Below are 18,267 nucleotides of genomic sequence, written 5' to 3' on the forward strand. Positions count from 1 at the left end.
AGTTTCGTCACGGGCGCACCGCCACTGTCTCTCTAGCTGTCTGAGCCTTCACTTCATCAGCCTCAGCTCCTGGGTGAACCAAGGAGCCAGCCTAGAGCGAGGGTGCCGAGGGCGTCGGGGAGTGATCTTGTCAATGGCTGCCAAGAATCAGCTGTGCTAATCCTCTACAAGTTCATCCAACAAGCCACCACGGGGCATCGGTTCCCGCAGTGCCATCTGAAACCGCATAGGGTCCGTGGGTGAGCTAAAATATGCTCGCCGTCCAAACAAAATCGAGGTGAAACATTCATACAGACCTTCAGGACATGGTGGTCCAAAAATGGCATTGCTGTAGCAGTGATATGGTCCGCTGTAACCACCACCATGAAGATCAAATCAAGCATGTGCCCAGCCTGGTGAGTGAGGGCCATTACATATTAGGAGAGTCCTAGCACAGCCATGGACATCACCAGGGCACCAGGTCCATTGCCTGTGTGGAAGCCGCATCGTTTGCATGGACATTGAAGTCACCCACGACTGTCAGTCTAGGGTGCTCCAGTGCCCAGCCCAACACAGCCTCCACCAGGGATGGTAGGCTATTGGCCAGTGAATTGGACAGATGGTACACTAACCAGATAGCCAAACTCTCCTTGGCTTTCCACATTAGGCCAGCACACTCTATGCCCGTGATCTTCGGTGGCAGGAACACCCTGAAAGCCACTCCTCCCCCCACCCCCTAGTCTGTGATTGGTGAAGGACTGAGAACCCGGGAGGAGCCAACTGGGAGAGCGTTACTGTCTCCCCCATCTTGGACCCAGTTCTCGGTCATGCATGTCAGGTCCACATTCTGCTCTAGCAGAAATTCCCAAAGGACCATGGTCTTATTATTTATGGACCTGGCATTGCACAATGCCAGTGTCAGAGGGGGCTTATTCAACCTAGCCCCACTACCTACAACCTTCGGCATGGGACACAGGCCGAAAGGGGGGCAAGCTACTCTATTTCTCTGTCCCCTTTCTTTATATCCATGCCTGGTCCCACCACTATACTTTTCCTTCCACTAACAGGCAAGAAAAAGGGCAGATTAATGTTTCTGAATACCTGAGCTGCTGCAGTTCTACATGCCTCCCTGCAGAGTAGCATGTAGCACTGAGTCCCCCCAGTAGGTTGCCAGATCCCTTACCTCTGCCGGTGGGGGGCTTTGGGGGGGTGTTCTGGGAGGTGGGACATCACGTGACATCCCCAACATGATGACATCACCCAGAAGTGATGTCATCACAGCAGAAAAGTTGTGCAGGGATACTGGTATTTGGACAAAACTCTGTGTTTTTTTGCCCTCAAAACCGTTTGCCCAAATACCAGAGCATCCCGTGAGCACCATTTCCAACACAATGATGCCGTGAGCACAATTTCCAACACAATGATGTCATTCCCATTCTGTAGCCAGAAAATGTGGCTTTGGAGGGCTGTGGAATCTTGGGGAGGGCATCATGGGCCCTAGAAAAAGACAGCTCAGAGGGCATTTAATTGCATTCAGAAGGCATTTAAATGCCTTTTGAGTTCCCTTCCACACACCAAGAGATCTCAGAAGGACACACAAGAGTGGTACCTTCAATGCATCCCCAACAATCCTCCTTTCTGCTAGCCGAGTCCTGCTGTATCCCATCATGGTGAGACTTTCAAAAGCATCCCCATGAGCCTTTGGGAAACATTAATTTGCATATTTCCCAAAGGTTCATGGGGATTTTTGTGGATGTACACTTTTGCCACTTGTTGCTTTTATGAATGCTGTAAGTCAGTGCTTCATCAACATATTTTACAAAAGGGTGCTGTGGTGGACTTCGCTTTAAAAGTTCGTAAGTCCTGTAGAAACATTTCATAGACTTTGTTGTTGTTGTTCAGTCGCACAGTCGAGTCCGACTCTTTGCGACCCCATGAACCAGCTCCCTCCAGGCCCTCCGGTCTTCCGCCATCCTCTGAAGTTTGCTCAACTTCATGTTCGTTGCATCGATGACACTGTCTACCCATCTCATCCTTTGCCGTCCCCGTCTTCTTTGACCTTCAATCTTTCCCAGCATCAGGGTCTTCTCCAGTGAGTGCTCCCTTCTCATTTGGTGGCCAAAGTATTTGAGCTTCAGTTTCATTATCTGGCCTTCCAGGGAACAGTCAGGGTTGATTTCTTTGAGGATTGACTGATTTGTTCTTCTTGCAGTCCAAGGGACTCTCAAGAGTCTCCTCCAGCACCATAGTTCAAAAGAATCTATTCTTCGGCGCTCGGCCTTCCTTATAGTCCAACTCTCACAGCCATACATGACTACTGGGAATACCATTGCTTTGACCATGCGGACTTTTGTTGGCAGGGTGATGTCTCTACTTTTTATCATGCTGTTTAGGTTCGCCATCACTTTCCTCCCAAGGAATCTCATGTGCCATTTTAGAAGTTTAAGTTTAGAGGGTGATCTTGTCTCTTCCCTCAAGTTCCTGGGCTGAGCCAGCATAAAAATACACTAAAGTGACAGTAGGACAGCCATAGATCTTCAGGAAAGAAGAAAATAGATAAAGGGGCTGCTCAGTCAGAAAGGAAGAGAAAAACAGAGGTAAAATCCTGCATCAGAGGGAGGGAAGAGGGCAAGGTGATCATAACTGCACATGACCCAAATGTGGCATCTTTTTTTTTTTTTACAAGACCAGGAGAGGCTAATAGTGTAACAAAATGTAAGCCATTGCCTGCTGAAATTAAAGGGATGGGTAATACACAGGATCTAAAAAAGCAGGATCTAAATTTACTTGAATGCCAAGCAAGGAATGGTTTTGTTATGTAGTAATTACATAAGAGCCAGAAGATGGGAATTCTGCACCTCAGGTCAGATAATTGCATTTATGAAACCATGTTTACATCCTATAAAGTTTTTTTCCCCCTTTGTCACATGCCTATGAGAAGCACCTTTTCATTTTCAGGCATTTTTAAGGGTACACGCAACAGTAGAGACACAGAAGCCACCGTTGAGGGTCACAGCATTCTTCTCCCCCCTCTTGCTGATAGTCCCACAATGACTGAGCCCATTGACCACGGTCCCATGTCCCTGTGTAGCTGTGATTTTCTACAAACTGCCACAAGCAAGAAGAAAAGAAATTCCAGTCCTTTTCCTGGAGGGTTATAAAGACTCTGAATATTTATTACCTGAACAAGGCCCTCTGTTTAATCTACCAGACAATAATATTTTTATGTAAGGTTTATTTATTCTATATTTTGTTCGAGTACTTCGAGCTGTACGTAAGGACCATAATCTACAGTAAAAATGTCTCATTTTACTTCCTGTCAAACAGTAGCCTTGAATTTGCATTTAGATGCCTCTCTAGGAATCTCCACTGCATAGCTGTAATGAGATAAATTATTGATCTCCACTTACGAGCTCTTTATGAAACTCGTGCATCTTGAACTCAGCAAAACAGTGCTATACCAGCCGTGACTTAACCATATAAAATGTAATAAAAAGGGAAGAGGGGGAAGTTTTGCAAACACTTTTAATAAAAACACTTACAGAAATGTTTGTATCAACATAAAAAAGGGGTTGGCCATCAACTGAAAAAGGTGTGCAGGATTTCTCAAACTTTATAAGGAAATAAGGAGGCCAAACTTCATAATTTGCCAGCAAATGGTATCTATAAAATAGGCTATTTTTTTTCCTCAACAGAACAACAGTTTCCAGGGCAACTTGCTATTTGGTGCCAATTATTTGGGGATCTTGAAATTGCTTTAAATAAATTTATTGTGGAAACAGTTAAGAGCCAGACTGAAAATTGTCTGAAGTCAGTGGGAAGTTTCCCATTGATTACAATGGGTTCTGGATCAGGCCCAAAATAGTGGGGAATTTAATTTTTATCTTTATACACTCAGAAATACCTCAGAATTTTAATGAAATGTCTATTGATCTCAGGAAAACGGTGAATACATTATTTGTGCCTAGATTTGTATCTTTGTGTTACAGTTTCTCATTGAACTGCATAAAATGGTTAAGGCTGCAGTCCTATGTACACTTTTCTCAGAGTAAGCTCTACTGAATAACATGGGACATAACTACAGGTAGACCTGTAGGGGAATGGCTTTTATATCTCTCAGGTGTGTTTTCTAACCCATGTGTACAGGATTCTGGAATTGACATTGGAGATATTTCTGAGAGGAAGGCCTTAAGGAAGAAGCTGCAGTGCAAGACCTTTCGGTGGTATCTTGTGAGCGTCTATCCAGAAATGAGAATGTACTCAGACACTGTTGCCTATGGCGTGGTAAGGGTCTTGCTTCTTTACCTTGATCACTCATAAGGGAAATTATTTCTGCAGGTGGACTGAAGTTCCAGATAAAAACTCTGGGACAAACTTGGGGTCATCATTAATTGCTTGGCACATTGCTTTCTGATGTAGAGTGAAAAGGCTGTTACACCTTGCACTTATAATACAGTCTGCTGTATTATATCCATCTCTTTTATACTTTAATTCTGAACATCTAATCATTGGAATTGCAGTGGATCTAGGTAAAGGAATGCAGGCTTCGAAACTGTGCTATCCCATCAACAGTCTGCATGTAGGAACTTAGACCAGAACTCCGCCACCTCATTAAAAAGGAGCTGTCTCAAGTAAAAAAATATGTTAGTCAAGGGATGGAACACCTTTTCCCGAATGTGGCAACTAATTACCTGAAATAATGAGGTGTTTTCTGGGATGGCAGCCTGGCTCCAATTAACTAATGAGGACCAAGGTCATGGTAACAAAGAGGAAACTAGTTCCAGAAACTCTTTCTTTGCAGTCCAATCCCATGTAAAAAGGTGATTGACACTTTCTTTTAAATATGATTAGTTAGTCACTCTGCTATCCAGGTGATATAAGTAAAACATTCCTCCCTCCCCAGTTTGCAGCACTGTCTGACGCCGGTGTGTGTGTGTGTGCTTTTCTCCACCCTCCCTCAAGTACATTTTTGTCCTGCCCTCCAAGCATCTCAGAATGGCAAACACTGTTCTCTCTTCGACCACCCTGTGAGGTAGGTTGAGCTAAGAGAATGAGTGGCCCAAGTCCCCTAGCAAGGCTAGAGGTTTGCACCCTGGTCTTCCAGATTGCACCATGCTAGCACCCCACTATGGGGGTCTGTAGCAGCCCTCTGGTCTGGGAGCAATGCATCAAACAGTTTACCTCTGCCTAGTAGGCAAAATCACATAACAGAATAGCTTTACCAAACTGAAACAGCCACTTACAGAGCCAGAGCCCTTAAGCCAGTGAGGCACCAGTTTGTAAACCCTTTGGAAAAGCAAGCCTATCAGCAGAATGCTCTTTGATTCAAGATCTCATTTGACTCTACTGATTAGAAAACACCCCTGTCGTGTATATTATCTGCTGAATCTCTCTTTCCCCTCCCCCCCCCATCCTCCATCAACTTGGATCTAGATGTCAGATCCTACTGGTGTGATAATTCATTTTCATGACCTTAACTGAAATGTGGGTTTAGTTCATTTTTTGTTTGTTTGTTTTAGTTTTGACGAGTAAGTATTCAAAAGGAATCCGCATCAGTGGTTCAGGAGGATCATTATGTTAGTGGGAGCAGATCACTGCCTTTCACTGCTGACCTTTTTATTCAACACCTTCTAGCTAGACTCCTCAGAAACATTGGGAAAGTGCTTCTCTCTCTTTAAGCCCCTTCTGGAAGCATTTTAGGAAGCTGCTTATAAAGAAGCTCTTTGAGGAGAAGGAAAGAAAGAAAATGGATACTAAGGGATAAGTGTGTATTAGGAATTGGGTTTAGCAAAGGTGAGCCAATGACATATTCATGGCATCAGAGCAAGGGCTGCTTCACTCATTGTGTTTCACAACATAATACACACCAGGGGAATAGTCATGATGGTTAGACAGGATGAGATGGTTAGACGGTGTCATAGATGCAACGAACATGAAGTTGAGCAAACTTCAGAGGATGGCGGAAGACCGGAAGGCCTGCCGTGATCTAGTCCATGGGGTCACGAAGAGTCGGACTCGACTGTGCGACTGAACAACAACAACAACATAATATCTCACGGTGCTAATTTTTCCAGAACCTGAGAAAGCATTCTAAAAATGTTCTTTGATTTTAGCAGGTATAGCTCATTGTTTGCCATGGCCGCTCTGCAATCGTGAGGGTTAAAGAAGTTTAGCGCTTTCATTTTGTTAAAATGAAAACAGAGGTGAGCGAGGGCCTCCCTTAAAGTTCAGGAGATCTGGTTAAATCATTCTAGTGTGCTCCATTGCTCGAACCATCTTGGTCTCAAAAAGACCTCGATTTTCTAACGTAGTATGCTAGGTAATACCGCCATTACACCATCAGTATACCATCATCCTAACGTACTATGCTAGGTAATACATAATAAATTTAACATCTGTAGGGTGAATTCAAATTGCATAGAGGGGGCATTCTGATACACACTAAAATTTCTTTATAGTCTTAAGAAAAACCCACCTCTTCTTTTACTTCCTAATTTCCTCACTCTCACATCATATACAATACTATAGATGCAGTATTCAAGTATTAAAATTGTGACATTAAAAATATAAGAAGCTCTCGACAGGCGCCCTTGTAGGAATGCAAGTTCTCCTTCCAATTTTGTGAGAAAATGGTTTCCTCCGATTCAATACATGGTGGGAAATGATCTCTTACCTTCCAACCCAAACTATGTTGAATGGCTTCGCTTCTAAGTCACTTCCTCTTAGTCTGAGCACATGTTTCGGTTACACAGTTTCTTCGCAATAGGCTGGGCTATTTTGGGGCAGGAACGCACAGGAACAGAGTTCCGGCTGGCTTCAGAGTTGGCCACGCCCACTACAGCAAAACCTCTGCGTGCGTGTCTACAAAGGGAATGACTGCAGAGCGGCCCCCCCCGGCAACTCCGAGGTGGGAGGGCCGGGGGGGTCTGGAAGGATTGGGAAGGCATTTAAATGTCTCCCTATGCCTTCCCCGGCCTGTCCAAGGGCCGGCTTGACCGGGCCCCCCGCAGGTGCGGGGCACCCAGGCAAGCCAAAGGAAGGCATGGGGGTGGCCTAATATGCTAATTAGCTGTACTGTCAGGGCATGGCCTAATATGCTAATGAGTTTCTGCTGGGCTTTTTCTACAAAAAAAGCCCTGGCAATAGGTATATATAGATATTTCGATACAAAAGTTTATTAATGGTGAATTATATTAATGTTAATTGAACTCTAACTGTTTTCTATTTTGATGAAAGTCGGAATTTGCTATATGTACTGTTTAAATTTTATTCAAAAAACTTGAAAAATGTTATATATATATATATGAAGGGCATTATGTTTTAGCTATTGTAAAGAACATACCCTGAGAACTGAGCAGACTTCAGCATGTGTGCCCAGACCATGGCTTCCAGTTGGCGAGGTGTTCTTAGGTTCGTGGACTAAGATGGCTAATGGCAATAATAATATTTGCTAAGAAGGCTTCTTTTTAAATATTATCAGTTTAGAGTTTCATTAAATGTAGAGAGGCTTCTAACATGTTACTAAAAATGAAGTCAAAGTCATCTTTGATCATATAAATAGAAACCAACCACCCCCACACACACACACACGGCAATGGAATAACTGAGTTTTCTGTCACACACTTGTTGGATTAATCCAGCATTTATTTGACAAGCATAAATTAAAAGCTCAGATCAGCCCTGCAAAGGTAGCCAGATTTCTTACAGCAGTTCTGAAGGAAAGCTGATATACTAAAGAGTATTTGTTATCGAATAGGTTACCTATGAGACTGAAAAGATATAAGTAAGGTAGTAAAAGAAATTGTGAAACTTTAAATAATATCAAACTGAAGGGAAAGATTAAGAGAGGAAATGTGGTGGGGGTGGGAACGCTGCGGGAAGCCTGGAGGAGGGATGGGAGGGAAAAGGGATGTATTAAGAAATGGTGAACTGGTTACTTTTGGACTTGTTTTATATCCCGTTAATAAAAACTTGTTTTAATTTTTAAAAAAAGAGTATTTGTGCTAAACATTAAATTAACTTGACACAGTAAAGCCCGATAGCTAATGCAACTGTTCACTGACTACCTTATTATACTTCTGCACACTGTGAGTGTTGCTTTTTATAAATCAGTTTATGTTACCTGTTCTCTGTATATTTATCACAGTAGTCATTTGAAAGTAACTGGTTTTACACAACCCTGAGGATCCATGCAGTTTTATGGCTTATACTGCATTTGCTTGTAAAAAAGAGAATTCAACATTAATGAGGATGTTTTCATCTGGACTGAAGTCTTTTAGGAAGCTGAGGTACCCTTGGTGTTGCTATTAAAGACTCTGGAACCTCACATAAAGGGCTTCAGTTTCTTTGGGACAAAGGAGTTTTTCCCAGGGGGATGAAGATGATAATAAGAAAAATAATCCTAAATCAATTTGTGATGTGGGAATCATAGTAAAGACCTCTACAGGTATATCTAAAAGGGTAGCAGTGTTGTAGCAAAATAAAAGATCAGTGACACCTTAAAAATAAAAATTCTTTCAATATGAGTTTTTGTGAGTCACCACTCACTTCATCAGGTACAACCATCTGAGGTACTGATCATGCTCCTTCAGTGAGGGAAGTAATCCAAAGTGGCTAAGTCACACCTCCTCTCATTCCAGGCAGGACTATGCAAATTTTTGTATGCCTTTCCAGGACAGAGTGAGAGAGCTCTTCCAGTTTGAATAGCCCTGCCACTCCATTGGGTCACCAGAGCTTAGCTCCACTTTCCTGAGAGTTTTTAAAGTAAAAATCAGAACTAAGGCAGGAAGATCTCACCAATCTATATGGAGGGAGGTTCTTTCAGAAAGGACACAAGATTCTGGACCTCAGAAGAATAAAAGCTGCCTGAAGGAGAAGCCCTCCCAGTCTGAGGTTTTGGGCAGGAGAGAGGTTGTGCCGGGTTCCAGGGGGCCAGCTTCAGAGGCAATCGGTAGAGCAGCAGGGGCCTCCCTCCCTCCTGACAGGGAAATGTTGAGACAGATGGAGGCAGCCGTGGAAGAGCACTGGCACACGGAGAGAGAGGCAATGGCTGTGTGATGGATGGATCAAAAAAGGGATGCCGATCGCAACACGGGCAGTGATTCAGCCATCATTCAAGGGCCCCAAGGGCAAATTGGGGGCCCTTTACCCACCCAGGACCCCAGGTTGTGATTTCTCATGCCAGGTGGCTTTCCCTTCATGCAGGCCCTATCTACTCCAACGGGCTTAGCAGTGGCTGTGGGAACTCCCAACATGCCAGGCGTGCCATATTTTCAGCCAAGAATAGTTCAGGGGACAGGAGATCTGAGAGTCTGAAGGCTCAGGGAATACCTCAGCAACGATGCTCCTGTCTCCTTGTCTCCTCCTCTTCCTTCTTAAGGGAGGGGCTTGTTAAGATCTAAGAGCCTCAGGAAACTGAGTAGGAAAAAGGCTGGCAAAAGACTAAGGGTTATAGGGAAAGGTTCCCTTGCTCAAAACCCAGTCGAATCCGACTCTAGGGTTGTGGTGCTCATCTCTGTTTCAAAGCCGAAGAGCCAGCGCTGTCCGAAGACGTTTCCGTGGTCATGTGGCCGGCATGACTACACACCAAGGCGCACGGAACGCTGTTACCTTCCCACCGAAGTGGTACCTATTTATCTACTTGCAATTTCTTGCTTTCGAACTGCTAGGTTGGCAGGAGCTGGAACTAGAGACGGGAGCTCACTCCATCATGCGGCACCCAGGTCTCGAACTGCTGAACTACTGACCTTCCACAGCCTGCAGTTCAGCGTCTTAACCACTTGAGTCACCTTAATAGTAGCTTTATGGCAAAAAGGGGTTCATATGTACCCTTATTTAGACGATATTTTGATCAGAACATGAGATCTACAGATGTCCAGGGACAACATGAACTTGCCTATCCATTTCTTGCAGGACCATGGTTTTCTAATAAATCTTCAAAAAGACCAGGTGGTTCCCACCAGGGACACCATTCATCGAGGGGCCAAGATAGACACACACCCAAGAAAAATCTTCCTGCTGTTGGATAAATGCATTTATCCAATGGGACCACTATCGGAACTTTTACGCAAGGCACACCACACCAGTAGTTGGAGATGCAAATGCTCTTCTGTCCCCCGAGCACAGGAAGGAAAACGAATCAGCTAGGTTTGATTTTCAGATCAGACCCGATCATGTTCTGTAACAGTTAAAGCAAAAGTGGAAATCAAGTTTCCCTCTCTCTCTCCCTGAATAGTTTAATGATTGAGTTTATGACAAAACCAGGTTTACTTGGAGAGCCTCTGAGAGTGCCTCTTCAGGCAATGGTAGGAATGGGTATGGTACCATCAGTGAGCACAGATGTGGGGAGCCATGGTGAACCACACAATTTATCAAGTCGGACTCCAGCTTAACTGTATACTTAACGGTATATTTGGATTGTTGTACAGTTTTATCTATTGTTTTATCATTGATGTATATCACCCAGAGCCCTGTTTTTACAGGGATGGGGTGATTTATAAATTGAATTAACAACTATAATAAATGCCAGTTGCACCAAGCCTTGACATGCTGCCACTTTCCCCAAATCAGCATGTAGTTGGGCAAATAACGTCAAGGCCAAATAATACTCAAGCTTTCTCTGGGTCAACTCTCTTTTTAAGACAAGAGAAGAGATTGGATTTATACCCCGCCCTTCACTACCCAAAGGTGTCTCAGAGCAGCTTTCCCTTCCCCTCCCCACAACAGACACCCTGTGAAGTAGGTGGGGCTGAGAGAACTCTTGACAGAAACTGCTCTTTTTCAAGAACAGCTGTGCCAGAGTTATGGCTTGCCCAAGGTCATCCAGTCAGGTGCAAGTGGAGGAGTGGGGAATCAAACCCGGTTCTCCCAGATTAGAGTCTGTGCACTTAACCACTACACCAAACTGGCTTTTTATGTCAGAGGCTTGTCTTGTAGATTTTATTGGTCCTTAAAAATAATGGCTGTATTATACTTACACCCAGCAACCAGGCAGTCTATCAGTATAACATGTTGTCCTGACACGTAGCTTTAGCTGTGTTTCTGTCTGATGCAGGCTTTGTCTGATCCAGATCATACCTTCTGTTTTGATACAAGCTAATGTGATTATGACTGTAACTTGTTAAATAAATTTTAAAAAGAAAGAAAGTCTTTCTGTCTATAGAAAATTGAAGATACGGAAAGCAGTGTAGTCCATCTGCAAGGAGAAGCACATGGGCCTGATGCTGCTTGGGCCTTCTCATATCTATGATAGACATCACGTCATGGTTATGCTTCTATGCAAGGTCTTTGCGATGGATATAAAAGGGACATTGCGAAGAGGTGACACAAGAACATCCTACTGACATCATCCTTAAAGAATTCACTGAGATGATGGACTTCAATAAGCAATTTACAGTGGGGAATCCCCTTCCTCCAACCTCCCCATGTCCTAGTCACCACAGAAGCCAGCAAAAGAGAATGAAACTGCTTGGACTAGATGGCCCAAGGAAAGTGGTCTTTGGAGGAAAAGAAAAACAGCATAAGTTTGCTCACATTCCACAAGAGTAGCTGCTGCATTAGCTGCCTTCACCACTAGAGCTCCAGTCAAGGCGATCTGCAGGCCGGTGACCTGGTTGTCATTTGCAATGGTTGTGAGACACTACAGAACTGACCAACAAAATTCTATAGAGGCTGTATTTGGGGAAGGGCTCTCCAGCAGGTGTTGGACTAGTAATTTAGTATGTTTATCCCACCCTGTTCTTACCTTGGTTACATAACCAGTTTGAATGACTTTCCCCACTGAAAGAGAACAAAACATTGGACTTACCTGAAGGTTTCTTCTCTTCAGTGGAGGAAAGGCATTCAAACTGGTTAGGTCATGCCTTCACTCGCTCCAGGCAGGGCTATGAAAATTTTTGTATGCCTTCCATAGACCCATTGAGGATTCCCTTCTAGACATAAAATAGCCTAGCCCAATTGTTAGTTCTTGGTCAAGTTTTAGTTAATAAGATTGTTAAAGTTACTACTTGAGTCGCATGATGTTACTGGAGCTGGGTTATTTTATGTCTGGAAGGACACCCTTGCTGTGTCCTGGAAAGGCATAAAAAAATTTTCCTAGCCCTGCCTGGTGCGAGAGGAGGTGTGACCTAACCCACTGAAGAGAAGAAATTTTCATGTAAGTCCAATGTTTTGTTATGCAATACTACATTGTATTTTAATACTAAATGTTTAAGTTTTGGGTTATTTCCCTCCAGTGCTTAAAATGTTATTGCAGAGATATAGCTGTGATCAAAATGTAATACTACTCTAGGCCTACTTTGACAAATTCTTTTCTGTTTCTCTGTCTTTTTGTACTTCTCTCTATTCTGTAGCTGCAGAATTCCCTAAAAAGTGATTTGTGCCTTGATCAGGGGCCAGACACAGAAAATATTCCGATCATGTATATCTGCCATGGAATGACACCACAGGTTAGTGAGACTAATGATCTCCTATTTTCTTGCTGTTTTCCCTTGGTTGTGTGGGAGAAACCATATCGTAACTGTCAGTGGATTTTTTCCTCTACTACAATACCTCCTTAGGCTGTTTTACTAGCCTTTAAAAAAACACACAAAAAAACCCCAGCAACAGTAGTTGCGCCTTGATGTGAAAAATCATTGGTATATTAATTAGTCACAAAGCCTCATTTATTTATTCTGGAAGGATCTGAACAAAAAAAGTTATATAGGGCTATGTTTACCAAGAAATGTTGGCATACACTTTTCTTATTGATCTTTTAAAATGTGAGTGGGTTCATAAAATTTCAGGGACATTTATTTCCTCTCTTGAATTGCCATACTTTTGCGTTCCACCAATGTGATTTTTTTGAAACAAAATCAACATCTGTAAACGCCTTGAAGTGAGATTTTAGAATGCATATTGGTCCTTTGACTAATTATCTTCCAGTACATGCTAAAGAAAATTGATATTGTAGCTCTTTCTGGTCTACAAAACAAACAAATCCACCCTCAAACCCAGAAAAGTTTCATAACAAAGCCTTGACAGACCAGGTGCTCTGTGCTCTCCTGCGGAAGCATTGCACAGGTGAAGATGCAGGTGTCTTGACATCAAAGTATTTTATCAAAGTTGTTCTCACTCTTGATTTGTGTGAGCTTTGATGTTGGCATGCATCTGTTGATGACCAGATGAATATATTCCAAAGGAGAATAAATATTTAACAAACAAATCTATAGCAAAAAAATAGCTCTGAGATATGCCAGAAACTTAATTCTATTATTTTTTTAGAGTTTATAGTCCAAGAGAAGCTGTGTGTCTTGAATTTTCACCTTTCGCAGAGTTTGGGTTATTTTACTCACTGCCTTTAACATTGATCACCGTGGTGGGGATTTGCTGGAGTAAATTATGAATGATGAAGGAAGAAAATATTTGAGAGCCCCATCGATCACAATTACAAACTGCACAGGCTATAGTTTGCCTTTAATTATACTGATAACCAGTGTTTGCCTGAGGACCTTTAGTGTTCTCCAAGTAATCAACAGCCTCTTGTGTAGTTCTCAAGTTACTGAGAAGTCATTATTCTTACCTTCTGAGATTATTCCCTAACTCAGTTTTGATGAATCGTCCATCTGCAGTGATGCTGCTGCTGGAAATACACCACTGCAAGTTTTTTTGATGATAGTTCAGACGCATACAAAAAGAAGTCTCATTCATTTAGCATAATTTTGCAGTGAACTGAATGATTTTGGGAGAAAGTGCAATGTGAATTAGAAAATTGCTGCCCAGTTTTGTATTTCTTCATGAAGAAACAAGCCCAGTTTTGAGGCTTGGGTCTGTATTCTCCTTATCCCATTCAGTATCTATAGGTAAAGGTAAAGGTTCCCTTGCTCAAAAGCCAGTCAAATCCGACTCTAGGGTTGCGGTGCTCATCTCCGTTTCAAAGCCGAAGAGCCAGCGCTGTCTGAAGACGTTTCCGTGATCATGTGGCCGGCATGACTAGACACCGAGGCGCACGGAACGCTGTTACCTTCCCACCGAAGGGGTACCTATTTATCTACTTGCAATTTCTTGCTTTCGAACTGCTAGGTTGGCAGAAGCTGGAACTAGAGACGGGAGCTCACTCCGTCATGCGGCACACTCGGGTCTCGAACTGCTGAACTACCGACCTATAGAACAATATTAATTCCCTAAACAGTGAAAAGGACAGGGAAGTTTTGCTGTAGAGGAGAATAGACTAACAAATCCCTTTTTGAAAGGCTTCTCTCTTTGTCGTGTCACTCAGGTTCATGAAATGATGGGACAGTGTTAAGCTTCTCCTCCATTTGTGTAATTGATTGATTTATTTCTGAGCTGATGCATGATGAATATACATTTGACATTCTGCAAATAAATGCTATTGTCAGAATTAGGTAATAAGTTAGCCCTTCCTTTAAAGGTCTTTTGTCCCTTATACATAGGAAAGTAATATTTTTGCCTCTTCAGAAGGGATAAAACATTCTTAAAGAACTAAAACTCACCCTGGAAGTTTTTCTCAGTATGGAGCTCTGCCTGCTAGCTACCAGTCATGTTTCAGTATTTGTAAGACACGTGCACTCAAGATTGTTCTGCATCACACCGGTGCATAATGGGAGGCCAGTTCATACCACTCTTTTGTCTCAGATAAGACCTAAGAGGTAGCATCCTCAAACACAAAATCATTGCATACCAGGATGTGATGGCTGTAGCCCTAGCAATTCATGTGGGTCCGGCAGTAGCAAAACGTATTGTGAAGAACATATGCGTTAGCTGTATGTTTGTGTAATCTGGTTCACCCTGATGTTTTCTCAGCAATTGTAGGAATGTACGTGCAGCAAACTTTGTGTGCATCCCCCCAGGAAATGTTGTTCCTAAGAATGAATCTCATACATCCCATGTTGCATTGTTGCTTTTCAGCTGTTTAACTCTATTCAAATACAACTGTTTGCCTTAGCTATATGACACTTATTGATCCTCCAAGATTTCGTAGAATTAATCCTTGTGAATTTCAGTGGGATTTACTTCTAAGTTACTGTGCTTTATACTACACCCTTACTTGGCTGAGATCTGCTGCGGGCCTTGAATTTAGGCAACTGCAGAAGAAGCAGCTCATAACAATAAGGGAACTAAGCAATTACTGTGCTTTATACTGCACACTTACTTGGCTGAGATCTGCTGCGGGCCCTGAATTTAGGCAACTGCAGAAGGAGCAGCTCATAACAATAAGGGAACTAAGCATGACCTCTTGCTTCATATCCCTGTCAAGTCAAGACTTCCTTCATTCACTGGAACAAAGGGAAGACTTAGTGGGCATGTTTCCATTGCACATTAGTCAGAAAACCGCACATTTTGCATTCTGTCTCTATATCATATAGACCTATAGTACAATTCTAAACATGTATACTCAGAAGTAAATCCCACTGAGTTCAATGGGACTTATTCCTTAGTGAATGTGCTTCCAGTTGCAGCTTCCATGACTTCCTTTAAAAAAATAATAATAATAAAGCTAGGATTCTGGCCAGACAAGCATGCCCGTATTGCAGGTTAACTTTCTGAACCCGCAATTTTAAAGGAAGGGGAGAATGCCATAAAAATTTCCATGCACATGTGGGACCTAATTAAATAAGTATTTGGGGTGGCGTTACTTGATTTGGTTTGCAATTCCACATAATTCATTCCATGAGAGCTCCTAAGAATAAACTTCCAGCATCACACCTGCATTTTTGCTGATTTTCAACAGATAGAGAAGGAGCACAGTGAAGGCAGGCTGGCTCATCATGATGAGAGGCTACTTAAAAGACAGCAAGGGCCCTTTATTATCTTTAATAGTTTGTTCGTTTTCTGTGCAGCTGAAGGTAGTAGAGCCTAAAGAGAGGGTCCAGTGGAATCTGGCCAGAACCATGGCTTTCAGTATAGGCAGGAGCATACTTGAATATGCCCGGGACCTGCTGCTTGCTGGCATGTTCTGGGCTTGCTTGGGTAATAAAATAAGGCCTCTGAGGTTGGAGGTGTTTCAAGTCGACCCAGTGTGGCAGATGATAGTTCTCTGGGGTTATTTCGGTGATGAAAATGGCAATGGGAAGAAAGTGTAATTCTCCTTCCCCATGGTCCCAATGTACAGTTCAGCCCTGTGCTACCATTATTTTACATACCTAAATCATCCTTAGTAGAGGATAAAGAAGGGGCTTCAGTGGCTCAAGTGGTTAAGACGCTGAACTGCAGGCTGTGGAAGGTCAGTAGTTCAGCAGTTCAAGACCTGGGTGCCGCAAGACAGGGTGAGCTCCCGTCTCTAGTTCCAGCTCCTGCCAATCTAGCAGTTCGAAAGCAAGAAATTGCAAGTAGATAAATAGGTACCACTTCGGTGGGAAAGTAACAGCGTTCCGTGCGCCTTGGTGTGTAGTCATGCCGGCCACATGACCACGGAAACGTCTTCGGACAGCGCTGGCTCTTCGGCTTTGAAACGGAGATGAGCACCGCAATCCTAGAGTCGGACTCAACTGGCTTTCGAGCAAGGAAACCTTTACCTTTTACCTTTTAGAGGATAAAGCCTCTTCTTTCTTTCTCTGTTCTAAATATTTCTGTCCCGCATTCTCTGCTTTAAAAGTATCTGAAATGGAGCATAGTGACATACTTCCTTTTAATGTCACTCATGTACGGTTCTGACCCAAGGTAATTAGTTTAGAAACTAAATAGAAGAAACTTTTTAAATGCTCGTAATTTTCGACCCTGTTGTTTAAAAAAGCTCAGTCATTACAGAATATTACACAAATTTACAATAAGATTCCAGATGCTGGCAGCGCGCAAAGTATTACAAGGAATTAAAATAGCTACTTGATATTTTATGGGTCACATTCACTAAAAGGCAATTTAACATTTGGGTCAAACAGACTGACACAATATACAGACACCACAATTATGTAAAACACTTCTCTGCCTCCTTTATATTGTCTCACTTTTTAAACCTTTTATTCATGCATCTCTTTCTGAAAAGTACTCTTTGTTGGCTCCATAATTTACTAGATGTTTCATCCTCTGTTAGTCAACATGGTTCGTAATACTTTTTACAAGGCATTGCATATTAACAAAAATTCAGTTCCTAATGAATTTGGGAGCTGCGGTGGCTCAAGTGGTTAAGATGCTGAACTGCAGGCTGTGGAAGGTCGTTAGTTCAGCAGTTTGAGACCCGAGTTGCCGCATGACGGAGTGAGCTCCCGTCTCTAGTTCCAGCTCCTGCCAACCTAGCCTTTCGAAAGCAAGAAATTGCAAGTAGATAAATAGGTACCACTTAGGTGGGAACAGTGTTCCGTGCGCCTTGGTGTTTAGTCATGCCGGCCACATGACCACGGAAATGTCTTCAGACAGCGCTGGCTCTTCGGCTTTGAAACGGAGATGAGCACCGCAACCATAGAGTCGGACTCGACTGGCTTTCGAGCAAGGGGACCTTTACCTTTAATGAATTTGACGAGATTGAATCCAGCTTTGAGTATGGTTGCCGTCCTCCAGGTGGTGGCCGCCAAAAACAAGAGACCACGGGAGGAAGTGGAGTTCCAAAAACAACCTCCATGACAAAAAGAACTAAGAGTCAATAGAGATAAGTTTCAAAATTGTTTACTGTAGTGATTGCTGTAGAAAATTTTCTTCTATGATCGCTCCACATGCTAACGAATACTGCGCAATGAACAATTCGTTTCACAATAGTTGCTTTATCTGAGCGTGTAGCAATCCCAGTTCTTATCAATCACTACTTACCAACTCCTGAAGGAAACATTCCATGTTGACTCTCTAATAACAGAACCCAAGGTCTTCACAATGTATTAATAGAAGAACAAAAGTCCGCATGGTCAAAGCAATGGTATTCCCAGTAGTCATGTATGGCTGCGAGAGTTGGACTATAAGGATGGCCGAGCGCCGAAGAATAGATTCTTTTGAACTATGGTGCTGGAGAAGACTCTTGAGAGTCCCTTGGACTGCAAGAAGATCAAATCAGTCAATCCTAAAAGAAATCAACCCTGACTGTTCCCTGGAAGGCCAGATAATGAAACTGAAGCTCAAATACTTTGGCCACCAAATGAGAAGGGAGCACTCACTGGAGAAGACCCTGATGCTGGGAAAGATTGAAGGTCAAAGAAGACGGGGACGGCAAAGGATGAGATGGTTAGACAGTGTCAGCGACGCAACGAACATGAAATTGAGCCAACTTCAGAGGACAGCGGAAGACAGGAGGGCCTGGCAGGAGCTGGTCCGTGGGGTCGCAAAGAGTCGGACTCGACTGTGCGACTGAACAACAACAACAGCAATTTT

The 18,267-nt window shown here is 43.0% G+C and overlaps 1 protein-coding gene across 1 annotated transcript in view; it reads left to right on the forward strand.

Moving 5' to 3' along the window:
- The window catches only part of LOC107114234 (polypeptide N-acetylgalactosaminyltransferase 18-like), a gene marked incomplete at both ends in the record, with an annotated part of 57,268 nt that extends 41,323 nt beyond the window's left edge, over positions 1-15,945 (forward strand). The window contains 3 exons of the mRNA XM_015415675.1: positions 4,126-4,263; positions 12,330-12,425; positions 15,816-15,945. Of these exons, the coding sequence (XP_015271161.1) occupies positions 4,126-4,263; positions 12,330-12,425; positions 15,816-15,945 (364 nt within the window). The remainder of the gene's footprint in view (positions 1-4,125; positions 4,264-12,329; positions 12,426-15,815) is intronic.
- Between the last annotated feature and the right edge of the window lie 2,322 nt (positions 15,946-18,267).

The sequence above is a fragment of the Gekko japonicus genome, unplaced genomic scaffold (assembly GCF_001447785.1).
Source record: "Gekko japonicus isolate JY-2015 unplaced genomic scaffold, Gekko_japonicus_V1.1 scaffold3792, whole genome shotgun sequence".
In the NCBI taxonomy this organism is placed as follows: Eukaryota; Metazoa; Chordata; class Lepidosauria; order Squamata; family Gekkonidae; genus Gekko; species Gekko japonicus.